Raw genomic sequence first — 11482 nt, 5'->3', positions numbered from 1 at the left:
GTTACTTTACTTCTTTTTTTTTACTCTTTTCTTTTCTTGTGTGTTCCTTCTTTTTACTTCCACTGTACTGCTTTTCAAGGCCTATTTCATCATTCCCTTGTATGTCACTTAACTGGATGCTCATGCGGGCTCCATGGTGTTTCGAAGCCGGCACCGTACCGATATTTATTCCCTGTAATTTCGTTCTTATTAAGCTAATAGAAACATTCTATCAATTTCTCATCTCAGATACTGTAACTTGGAGACCTGGTGGAAAACCTCAGTAATACTGGGCGACATAACGACTCCTAGCCGTAGAATGCGGCCCGCCCTGGTGGGATGTGACTACGCTGGCATCGTCGAAGAAGGTCAAAGATTCCTGAGGCTTCTGCAACTCGAATTTCGAATAAGCTTTCACCATTCTTTCTCTATCGGCCATGCCACTAGTTTAACATCTACTTGAACTTCTAATCAAACACTGATAACAAACCCGAGCATCAACTCCAGTCTGTCACCCAGTATTCTATCTTAAGTTCGGACGGTTCATGTCCGATACGATGATATGGTGATAACTCTTTATCAATGTTATGAGAATTTTCCATGCATGCTAACTTGAACTGAATTCCAAAATGCCTTCCCAGGCTCACTCGCCCCCCGATCAACAAAAAGAAACCTTTCGAGAATATTTGAAGCGTCGGGCCAAGTCTTGATCCCTCTCGAAAAAGCAACTTCGAGGAGATGCTGCACAAAGAACTCATGACACTCCCCAAGTCCAACCGAGCCAAGTACTGCTACCCACAGAACCCAAAACCACAAATCAGGCGATATTTTTTGTATCTGCTCAGAAGTTTCTTTGATCTTTGGTTGTAGATACGTGATGATAAATCTTTCACATTGCTGTGGAGGTAGAGTATAAAGACGAACCACGCTGTAAAGCACGATAGTAAGTCTAATTGTGTCTTCGAATGGTGTTAATGGGTCTTCATCAAAATCTAACAGTCGATATTCGCAAAGAGTCAGATAGTCGTCCTTCACGCTGTTGAACCGGTTGTTTATATGAAGAATTCCCTCATAGGTGAGAACAATCCATTTGTACGAGTGAATTAAGTTCTGTAGTCGAGGATCCAAAGAGGCGAACCACATGGTGTTGATTAACCCGGATACAAAGTGTAAGGGCGTTGAGTGTATATCATGGTTCATCGCCACTAGTTCGGAAAAGTGTCGCTCGGTTTTGACTTCGAATATTGGTGACATAGGGAATTTTTGAGTCATATTGCCTGAAAATGCAGCTGCGTTACCGCAGCTTTTCGAACTGTTAACAAGGCTTTCGTATCTGTATAACACTTGAAGTAGTTTTACCTATATATCGGCATTTTCAGCTTATGATCTATACTATCAAACCCGCCGAGCAGTTTGACCATAGTTTTAATGCCAGTGATGTGCATTTCGAGTGTTTCTGAAGTTCCTTCAAATCCCTGATTCTGTAGATATCCCGAGAAGTTGGCCTGGTATAATGAGTGACAATCGTGGTTCATCAGCCCGATCAAAATCAAGTTTGCCACAACTGCGAGGGCTGCTTCCAAATATAATGGCGATGGGTTGTCCAGGAGCTTTTTTAGAGATGCCACAGATTGGTGTTTGAGCTGGAGCGCATCTTGAAGACATTTTCTAGCTTGGGGTGACTTTCCATTCAGCAGTAGGAAGGATGTACAAGTAAATGCGCCGCATGCTGCTAGGACATCTATTACGATGGGAGATTGCTGAGCCATATTAAAGAACCATGTGGTTTTACCCGGTGCATTGAAAGGAAACGCATAGTTTGAAGTATATAATCTGTCTGGATGGTGCGTGGGTCAAAGGGAATGGCCAACTTGAATGACAGGTTATGGACCACTTACAGTGGTTAAAGTAAATGTTCCAGTCGTATCTCATAGGCTTTTTCGGTTGTGGGAAAACGTCCAAAAGCTTGAATTCAATCGATGGGCATATGACTGGGGGTTGGACGGGCAACTGTGATCTCTTGGTCATGGAGGTTGAGTTGCCATCAGGAGCTGGCTGAGAAGGTTCCAATAGCGTCTTTTTTGACAATTCGCCTGATTGCGCAAAATGATACGGAATGAAATCTCGCCCCGGGTATCCCGGGCAAGGAAGGCCTCTTTTGATGCATCGTCGACATTCGGGTTGTTCAAGGTCACACTGTTGACAATGAATAAAGTGGTCTAATCAAAGCTCGAAGGTATCACCTACTTTAATTTTGCGTTTCTTACAGGTTGCGCAGGCTAATGATGTGCCAGGTATTCCGCCCATGCTGGCCCTGTGAGTAAAGATGGGGTGACAGGCATGCGTGAACTAGGAGTTCGCCCGCGTTCCATGACAAATAAAGAAGGCGGTGGGGGTGCATATGTGGGATGGCGCATTAGTCCCTTCTCACTAGTCCTAAAATGGACACCCCTGAAGACCTGAAGAACGGTAAATCACTCCACATCGGATCCTTTCTGTTCCTATACTATCCACTTCACATCTCACTATCCAACGCGAAGTCTCTCTTGCACATAATGATCGGAATCGACCGGACATAATTGCTTGAATCTTTTCTTTGCGTCAAATATAATCATAATGTCATCGAGTCAGAATGGGCCTCCCCCCTCGCCATCCCTTCTTTCGTTGAGCGCTTCCAAACCTGTGAATAGGAATGTTTTTTCTCGATGTTTGACACTTACGGCAATCAAAGTCCTCAAACGGTTTCGACCTCGAGAAGGTCAAGTTCTTATGTTGACGGACAAAATATGTGCGAAATACGGGCGCCATATTCACTTATCTGAAGCATCAACAATGCAGTTCATATCATAAAACACATCCATACCGGTTCCAAAGTTTTTATGTTCATTTAATCATTCCAAAAGGACATATATCGTGATGGAAAGGATCAAGGGAGATATCATTGGCAATGGACGGGTAAGACGAAGCGAAGATTCAAAGACGAAACTTCTTTCACAATTAGGAGAACAAATTCGTAAGCTGCGTGATATTCGACCTCCGGAAGGTACCAGGATTGCTTCTTTCAATGGTGAATCGCTTGTTGACGGTCGGCTTCCGATCAACATGGCAAGAGTTGGCCTTTAGTATTTACTCATGGCGACCTTAGCAGTCTCAATATTCTCATACGTGGAGAAAAGATTGTTGGCATTATTGATTGGGAAACCGCTAGTTGGTTTCCATCATATTGGGAGTATACCACTGCTTATCAAATTAATCCATACAATCCTTTTTGGGTACATGAGGTTGACAAATTTCTCCAACCAATGCCCGAAGAGCTGGCGATGGAGCGGACTCGTCAAAAATACTTTGGAGTCTTCTAAACAGTTCAGCTTTGGGAACGATCAACGGTAGCAATGATGATGCATGAAGACATCTGGAGGCTAACTTATCGACGGGATGTGGGTGCCTGGGGCAACCCCCATATAGCTGTACATTGCATTGTCATAGTCGGGAAAGCATTGACAGGGACCAAAAAGCATTGACACGACCCCAAAAGTATTGGCACGACCCCCAAAGCATTGGCATGACCCCAAAGGCATTGGCGTCGCCAAGAAAGCATTGACACATATAAATCGTTTCGGAATAACTTCGTTTTCACCCGTTTAAGGAATTACCAAGTTTTGAGCATCAGACTAAGACACCAGGTTGAATTAATTTGCAGGTCTGAATACTACTCTCAAGAATTCTTATTATTGAAAGGCCTACATATATCTCAGAGGATTGTCTCAAAGGAAAGGTAAATAAGCATAGACTGGGGGGCTCTTTCCCATTTTGAATATCCTCGGGGCTCCAAGATTGCCCAAGTGGATATCATTGGAACTAACATGTATGAATAAAGATGAGGTCATACTTCAACCTTATAGCTCAGGCTAGATATGTGTCATGGACGATTGAAACCACTTTCTATTCTATTCCAAAATGTCGGGCAACCTCGATCAATCCTGAACCTCCAACTTCAACCCAATGATCGACGACTCCCTCTTCTCTAGCCCTTGCAACTTCTTCACTAACCCACGCTTCTTCCAACTGTCTCTCAAGATAAATCGTTTGGAACCCACAATTCTTCGCAGCTTGCGCGTCCTCAAGATGCGCTGCAACGAGACAACATTCTGAATTTTTAAGACCGAATCTGCGAGCAGCACCATTATAAGCCTCTGGTGACGGCTTATAAGCACCAAAATGCTCTGCACTAGTAATATGCTTGAAAGGCAGAGAATTGTGTTCCTGTAGCTCTTCGAGAAGTTTTATATTGCCATTGGATAAAGTTGATGTCTGGAATTTAGTGTTTAGCAGCGCAATGCCTGGTACACTGTCGGGGTATGAGTCAAGTCGATGCCATGCGAGAGTTAGATGCTGGAGATCATCATCGTTGAATAAATCTCGGATCAGTCGTTTGGTAAGAATATTTTCTAGGGAAATGCGGTTATGCTCATCTACCGAGATGAAAGGCCTAGATGAGTCGTAGTTGTCTCCGAAATCCATGTATGAGCTGTGCCATTCTTCCGATATCTCTTGCCATTCCGAGGTGGAGATGGCAGAGACACGAGCTCGCAGATCGGCGCTCAGATCTCGAGCTTGGTCTTGGAGAGCTCTCTGAGCTGTGGCATTGAGTTCTTTCGCGATACAGAATCTCCATTCGACGATTGTGCCTAGGACATCGAAGAAGATCATTGAAGGGGGTTCAATTTGTGACATCTTGGTCGAAAGTTGTTCAGAATAAGGTTCCAAAAAATGTCTTGTATGTGCTATATAGTATCTGAAGGTATGCACTAATTCTGCTCAGTTAGTGCAGTGATAGAGAAGTAGATAGCTTTATATTGCAATGCTATCAGGCTTCCAAATGCGGACACCACTGAACAATCACTTTCCATTAACCTCGGAGTATTAATAATTGGGATTGCATGTGATGAGCAAGTCGGAAATTTAAAGAAGACAATTGGGTATCGCGGGGTCGGAGTATGACATCTTTTTGGGGCCAAAACTTTAGTAATCAACGAGACTGTATCGAATAACTGAGCCTAAGCACCTCATGGAGAGACCCTAGCTTTAATTAGACATGGTAGCCTCTTAACGGCTTACCTGGCCATAAGTCAAGATAAACGAACTGAGATTGACTGTAATCAAGCCAATTAGCCCTAGAGCAATGGATAAAGTAAGTTTCAAAAACCTCAAGGCTTAGAAAACCTATCAGATACCTTAGAAATCACCACCACCGAGGAATTGTTTATTCGCCTAGTACATGCAGATAACCTTTTAGTAGTCGCATCTAAAGAATCCCCATTCCGATAGTATGACACACTTTATTGCACTATATTAATCCAAGCCAGATGTGTACTATGCCCGTACCCGTGGGCCACATGTACGGTAAGCCGATACACAGAGAGTCAGATTCTGAACCAAAGTCTTGTTTCACACGAGATGTCCAATTCAGAACAACGCTTGGAAGCCCTGAATGCTATAAGAATGCCAGCCTCCACTGAAAATAATAATATTCTTCTCAGCAGTATTCAAGTCGTCATCTTATTATCCCGTTTGGAAATTACTACATCTCAAACACCATGTATGCCTTGAAAACAATTATGAATCTGGCTCTTGTTCTCTAGGCTACACTCGCTGCTTCTGCCCCGGCTCCATTCGATTCGAACAATGCGGTTTATTTCCATGAAGGTATTTGATCGTATGGCCCTATGAGTTTGAGTGATGCGAAGATCGAGAGTGTAGTCAAGGAATCGGGGGCCAGTGGTTCTAATATAGCCTGCAATGAGCCCTTGGCATGCCCAATTGGTTGGGTTTGGGATATGAAATCGGGTTCACCATTCTATCTTACTTGCCGTCATTAATGACAACGAGCAGGTACCTTTATTCAGAGGTAACTTGCCCTCTTCAACCTCGGACGTTTTTATGGATTTATGTCCTAGTAGATATTGAAGATACTATATGAGTATGACCTTCGCCCGGTGACTAACGCGTTTTCCACACAGTTCACAGGTATGAAGATTCAGTCACAGTCTCGACAATGGTCTAAATTTGACTGTCCTCATACTGAAGCTTCCCAGGTTCGAAATTTTCAGGTTCAAGGTCCGAGGTCTTATATCTCGGAATTCAAGCTCATAAGTTGTAATTATGGGAGGAAATTTAGATGACTTCAAAATCTGGGTATCATTGTATATTTTACACTAGAACTATATAGTAGATATTTCAAGTTGTAGTCCGCCGCGGTTGTCGCTTAGCCACTATCAAGATGTATCGGCAGAGGCTTCAACGGAGGGTTGTCGAGGAGCAGGTCGCACGCTTTCCAAGCTGCCATCAATTCCTGCTGCGGAAAGAATTGCCCAGCGTACTGTGTTGATTCCCAGAAATTGACCTGATCCAATGGGAACTTCAGAACTACAGGTGATGAGCTCGCCTAGAGAGCCTGGTCCCTCCGAGATACGTGCGTCCGGTTGAACAAGTGGTTTCATATCTTGTAGCATTTTAGCAAGTCGTTGAATGCTTGCAGTCGATACCCCGGTTTTGAGCTGTTTCTTCGATTTGCTGAGCACTTTATCAACCTTGGAGAGGATTATTTGGTGTGGGATTCCATTATGCCGGCAGAGCTGGAGGATATCTGCGTCCTGCTGTTTGATCCCATGTTCGCTATCGACGAGGATGAAAGTGCGACGGAGTCTGAGATAACAAATGGGTCAGAGGTCGGGATACAGCAGCGAAAATAGGAATTTCTAAAGGTAAGATCGATATACTCACTGTTTCCGCCCTTGTAGATATTTCAAAATCTCCATTCCCCACTCCGCTCGACTGGCTTTGCCGTATCCTGGCATATCCAAAAGAACCACCTTGGATTCACCGCCCTTCGTACCTCCAATGCCAAATGCATTCATTTCCCTTGTCCGGCCGGGTTTGGAGGATGTCCAGCATATCTCCTGCCCCATGATCGCATTCAATAGAGAACTTTTACCGACATTGGAACGGCCGAGGAATGCAACTTCAGGCTCGATTGAGGATAGTGGCGCTGTGCGGAACTTGCTTGCAGACCACAATTTAAGCGGCGAATGGCGAGACGGTACGAATAATTTCTCGGCGAAAGCGAGCTGCTCCGGAGTAGGTTGTTTTGTGTCCCAGTGGTAACATAGCTCTGAGGGCGTGAGGTCCTGGAGCTCTAATTTATTGGGGGATGAAGGTTGCTTCGAGGGGGGTGCTGTTGAATATAGGCGTCTCGTAGGAACAAAGAGCCTACATATATGTCGATTCATCTTGAAATGTAGTTTGCGAGCTGAATCCTCGGCGCGCATTGAGATCTCCAGAAAACCATGATGCACGGACCATGTATGCTTATCGATAAGAACATACGGAGCGCGAGGTCCCTCTTGAACTTGCCCGCTTCCACCTTCAAGCTATCTTCGTCAGACCTACGCATTTGTTATTTCAAGCCGCTTCCATCATGATTAATGCGGTGCTTGTTTTCAATAACAATGGCCAGCCACGGCTGACCAAATTCTATACACAACTGGTGGGTATTTCCGTTTAACCCCACAAGTCTCTCCAATGACTTCGGCATCATAGCTCACACTTCTCAGGATACCCAAACACAGCAATCTCTCATCGCGCAAATCTACCGCCTTGTCGCACAGCGTCCAGCGAGTGCTTGTAACTTCCTCCCTCTGCCTCCTATCCTCTCATCCCAAGGTGCCAGCGCATCAGACGGACCCTCCGATGCGCCAACACAAATCACCTATCGCACCTACGCTACCTTATCATTTATCATGATCTCTACATCCATGGAGTCCCCTCTTGCCCTGATCGACTTAATACAAGTCTTCGTGGAGGCATTGGACCGCATGTTCGATAATGTCTGTGAACTCGACCTTATCTTCGGCTATGAGACCATGCATGCCGTGCTGAGCGAGATGATTGTCGGAGGCGTCGTCGTCGAAACTAATGTCGAGAAGATTGTGGCTGGTGTTCGTAGCCAGGAAGGTACTACAGGGAAGAGGAAGGCTGTTCAAGCGGCCAGTGCAAGCTTAGGACGTGGGGCTCTTCCAAGTCTGGGGGCGTGGCGGTAATGCTGGATTCTTTCTTGATTGTTATTTTCTCTCTCTTAAAATTAGCGGCATCTTTTGCATTACTTGATAGGTTCTGTTGCTTGGCGTTTTTAATGTCCTTGTATATACGAATAAAGAATAAGACCTGATCCAGGCGGGCAAGAGACTGGCGCATAGCAAGATCCCCCCATGATGCCGGAGGCGCATCTGACTCTGTATGGTCCGGTTCCTCGAATAGTTGCTCCGGTGTATCCTCAAACTCCTCTCCATAATGATCGGGCTCTGCTCGTGGTTTTGTCCGCAAAATCGGAGTGCTGCTGCAAAGGCAGGAAAGGTATGCCTATCTGCAACTTGAACCTTTAGCTGATCGGCTGCACGATAGGATGATGAAGCATAAATTTCACGTGCAAATAATCCTCAGCCTGGCTGTCTTCTTTGTAGATTGGGAAGTACTGTAGGACTCGCTCCTTTGCACGAGGACGGGTCTCTTGCTTCTTGAAGTCATAACTGCGCAGCCAACCTTGGAACAGAGCAATCGAATAGAGGCCGGCTCATGTTTGCGATATCTATATTTCCGGACAGGACTGCGACCTTGAGCATGTAATTTCCTGTTCTCACAATATAGCTATAGATTCTTGTCAAGTCATTTTCAGGAAAAGTTCAATAAGCAACAGAGACCCTTTCGTGGTCTACGAGATTCCCAGATCTATATGCAGACAGGCTCACGTGATATTGAGATCCATATATCACGTGATAATGCACCTAATCACCCTTAGTTCGCGGTCCGCGGTCCAGCCCTAACCCTAGTCACATGCCCGCACTAGCGCGACCCACGAGAAATTCATTTAGATCCTCAAGCCATTTCTTCTCTTTCCTTCTCACGACAATCGCCAACTTAATCCCAACGATCCCAAGTCGACAACATGGTGGTAAGCATTTGATAGCATCTAATCCTGGGTTTCACCTGCTGCAGTGATTCCTTTAAGACAATTATGTCTAGCTTTCGATCCTTGTGATCAAAGCGAATTCCGTTGATTGTCCTGACAGCCTCGAAAGAGATGTCAGGCATTGGCGATGATCTGGCTTGAGACATGAGTCCTCTACCTGTAAAATGGCATTGGATCCTCATGTTCTCTAGAGTTTAAAGAAGATGCAGCCCGTCGTGGACAAGATCGCTGATCTTCTTTTCTCAATGATAGCCTCCCAAGTCCGGAAAGAAGACCGCCGCCCTGCCCTACCCCCAGGGTAAGGCTGGTACCAAGAAGGCCAAGGTTCGTTCCATTCTTTCCATCGGGGGTGTTGAGGAAATGAAGACAAGAAAGAACTAACCCCATCCGTACCATTCACAGAACCCTCTCATCGAGAAGCGTTCCCGCAACTTCGGCATTGGCCAGGACATCCAGCCCAAGCGCAACCTGTCCCGCTTCGTCAAGTGGCCCGAGTATGTCCGTCTTCAGCGCCAGAAGAAGATTCTGAACATGCGTTTGAAGGTTCCTCCTTCCATCGCTCAGTTCCAGAGCACCCTGGACCGCAACACCGCTGCCCAGACCTTCAAGCTCCTCGCCAAGTACCGTCCTGAGACCAAGGCCGAGAAGAAGGAGCGTCTCACCCAGGAGGCCACCGCTGTCACCGAGGGTAAGAAGAAGGAGGATGTCTCCAAGAAGCCCTACCACGTCAAGTACGGTCTCAACCACGTCGTCGGCCTGGTCGAGAACAAGAAGGCTTCCCTCGTCCTGATCGCTCACGACGTTGACCCCATTGAGCTGGTTGTCTTCCTTCCCGCTCTCTGCCGCAAGATGGGTGTCCCTTACGCCATTGTCAAGGGTAAGGCCCGTCTCGGTACGGTCGTCCACAAGAAGACCTCCGCCGTTCTGGCCCTGACCGAGGTCCGCTCCGAGGACAAGTCTGAGTTCTCCAAGCTCCTCTCCACCATCAAGGAGGGTTACACCGACAAGTACGAGGAGACCCGCCGCCACTGGGGTGGTGGTATCATGGGTGCCAAGGCCAACGCCCGCCAGGAGAAGAAGCGCAAGGCTGCCGAGGCCGCCATCAAGGTCTAAGTTCACTTTCCGTGACTTGGATTTTTGTTTGACGGGATCGTCTTCTTCCAAACGCGAAAGCGTGAAGGAAAAAAGTTTTAATGGGAACTACGAGGTGTTCAAGGCTCTGGGTCACTTGTTTATTGGCCAATTCTTTTTAGCTTTAGATGGGCACGAAAGAGCTATTGGCCCTTTGAACCCCATTTCTAACAAAAAGAAAAATAATTTTTCTCTCTTACGAACTCCTCAATGGCCTTTTTATGTACCACTTTCTGCAGATACCCATGAATGCATTTCTCTACCTGTTCCATATGTCCGTTGGGAAACAACGCCATGGCTCCTATAGAAATGTCTGGAGACTAGCATTCATGCACTCTGCTCGTATACTCGTATAACTTGTAACATCTAGTTGATCCCTGTATTCCCAAGTTCACTGTATGGTTTTGGGGGAAGTGCATGAAAAAATGAGCAGTAGACCCACATTAATCATCCGTGGTACCATGCCGAATCCGTTGTATCTCCTGTTCAAACTGTCCTCCAATTTCCTCGCTTGAGCTAGAGTACGCACCCGAGGTCGACCTGAGCATTCAAGCATTAGTCGTCCGTATTAGCGCACCGAAGCCGTTGTATTTCCCTGTCGAAATTGTTCTTCAATCTCCTCAGTGCAGCACGAACTTGAATGCGCTCAATCTGAGCATTCAATAGGTCGATCTCATGTTTTTGTTGTACGCGCGGCTTCTCTATTTCACACGCCGGATTCCCAGTTTCTGTTGAAATTTTTAGCATAATATATCACTGCCTGGTCTCAGTGACCTGACTGTGTCCAACTTGACCACAGTTACGACATGACTGAGTAGAACCAATAGATTCAGCAGCTCATTTGGTTTGTATATAACCTCGGCCCTTCGACCGATGAAACTTAGGGCCCATTGTGGCGTTCAGTATGAGGAGCCTCTATATAGGAGTGGTAGACGGGTGTGTTGGTAGATGAAATGAGGCATGTAGTGAGAGGCGCTCAGAGTTCAAGTTCAAGTTGTGCAATAATAGCAGTGAAGGTGAGATTAGATTGGAGGTTTAATTACTCTGGACTCGGTCATCTCTTTGGCTTTCTTGATGTCGGAGTATATAAGTACATGTAGTCAGTTGAGGTCACCTTGAAGGTACATGATGAGCGTCTTCGGTAACCCAGTTGCTACGCTTCAAATCTGGAAGTGCTATTCAGGGCTATTTGAGGATGAACGAGGAACCACCCATATACGTAAGACCTTAGCCTAACACCTCTCTATCCATGTCCCAAAGGAAGCTTGGGAGAACAGGCCGAGGTCCATTTCCCTAGGCATCAATCAAAATCACCATAATGGTTTTGAGATTGGCTTGGACAATATC

The 11482-nt window shown here is 45.9% G+C and overlaps 5 protein-coding genes across 5 annotated transcripts; 2 read left to right on the top strand and 3 right to left on the bottom strand.

The window, feature by feature from the left end:
• Nucleotides 1-564: 564 nt before the first annotated feature.
• N7478_012506 (uncharacterized protein) lies at nucleotides 565-1748 on the bottom strand (the record flags this gene model as incomplete). The annotated part of the gene is made up of 2 exons (XM_056928720.1): nucleotides 565-1312; nucleotides 1381-1748. 2 exons carry the CDS (start codon nucleotides 1746-1748, stop codon nucleotides 565-567), a joined length of 1116 nt encoding a protein of 371 aa, XP_056773278.1.
• A 2173-nt stretch (nucleotides 1749-3921) lies between these two features.
• On the bottom strand, nucleotides 3922-4713 carry N7478_012505 (Haloacid dehalogenase type II; the record flags this gene model as incomplete). The annotated part of the gene is made up of 1 exon (XM_056928719.1): nucleotides 3922-4713. The coding sequence occupies one exon, from the start codon at nucleotides 4711-4713 to the stop codon at nucleotides 3922-3924; it is 792 nt and encodes a 263-aa protein (XP_056773277.1).
• A 1541-nt stretch (nucleotides 4714-6254) lies between these two features.
• N7478_012504 (translation initiation/elongation factor MRX8) lies at nucleotides 6255-7268 on the bottom strand (the record flags this gene model as incomplete). The annotated part of the gene is made up of 2 exons (XM_056928718.1): nucleotides 6255-6684; nucleotides 6763-7268. 2 exons carry the CDS (start codon nucleotides 7266-7268, stop codon nucleotides 6255-6257), a joined length of 936 nt encoding a protein of 311 aa, XP_056773276.1.
• Nucleotides 7269-7456: 188 nt separating this feature from the next.
• On the top strand, nucleotides 7457-8078 carry N7478_012503 (putative AP-3 adaptor complex subunit sigma; the record flags this gene model as incomplete). The annotated part of the gene is made up of 2 exons (XM_056928717.1): nucleotides 7457-7525; nucleotides 7593-8078. 2 exons carry the CDS (start codon nucleotides 7457-7459, stop codon nucleotides 8076-8078), a joined length of 555 nt encoding a protein of 184 aa, XP_056773275.1.
• A 902-nt stretch (nucleotides 8079-8980) lies between these two features.
• N7478_012502 (60S ribosomal protein eL8) lies at nucleotides 8981-10117 on the top strand (the record flags this gene model as incomplete). The annotated part of the gene is made up of 3 exons (XM_056928716.1): nucleotides 8981-8986; nucleotides 9257-9328; nucleotides 9407-10117. The coding sequence occupies 3 exons, from the start codon at nucleotides 8981-8983 to the stop codon at nucleotides 10115-10117; spliced, it is 789 nt and encodes a 262-aa protein (XP_056773274.1).
• Between the last annotated feature and the right edge of the window lie 1365 nt (nucleotides 10118-11482).

This window comes from Penicillium angulare (assembly GCF_028827245.1).
Source record: "Penicillium angulare strain IBT 27051 chromosome Unknown utg000011l_segment0_segment0, whole genome shotgun sequence".
In the NCBI taxonomy this organism is placed as follows: domain Eukaryota; kingdom Fungi; phylum Ascomycota; class Eurotiomycetes; order Eurotiales; family Aspergillaceae; genus Penicillium; species Penicillium angulare.
Note: the sequence above shows the minus strand (reverse complement) of the source record. Positions and strands in the feature narration are given on the sequence as shown.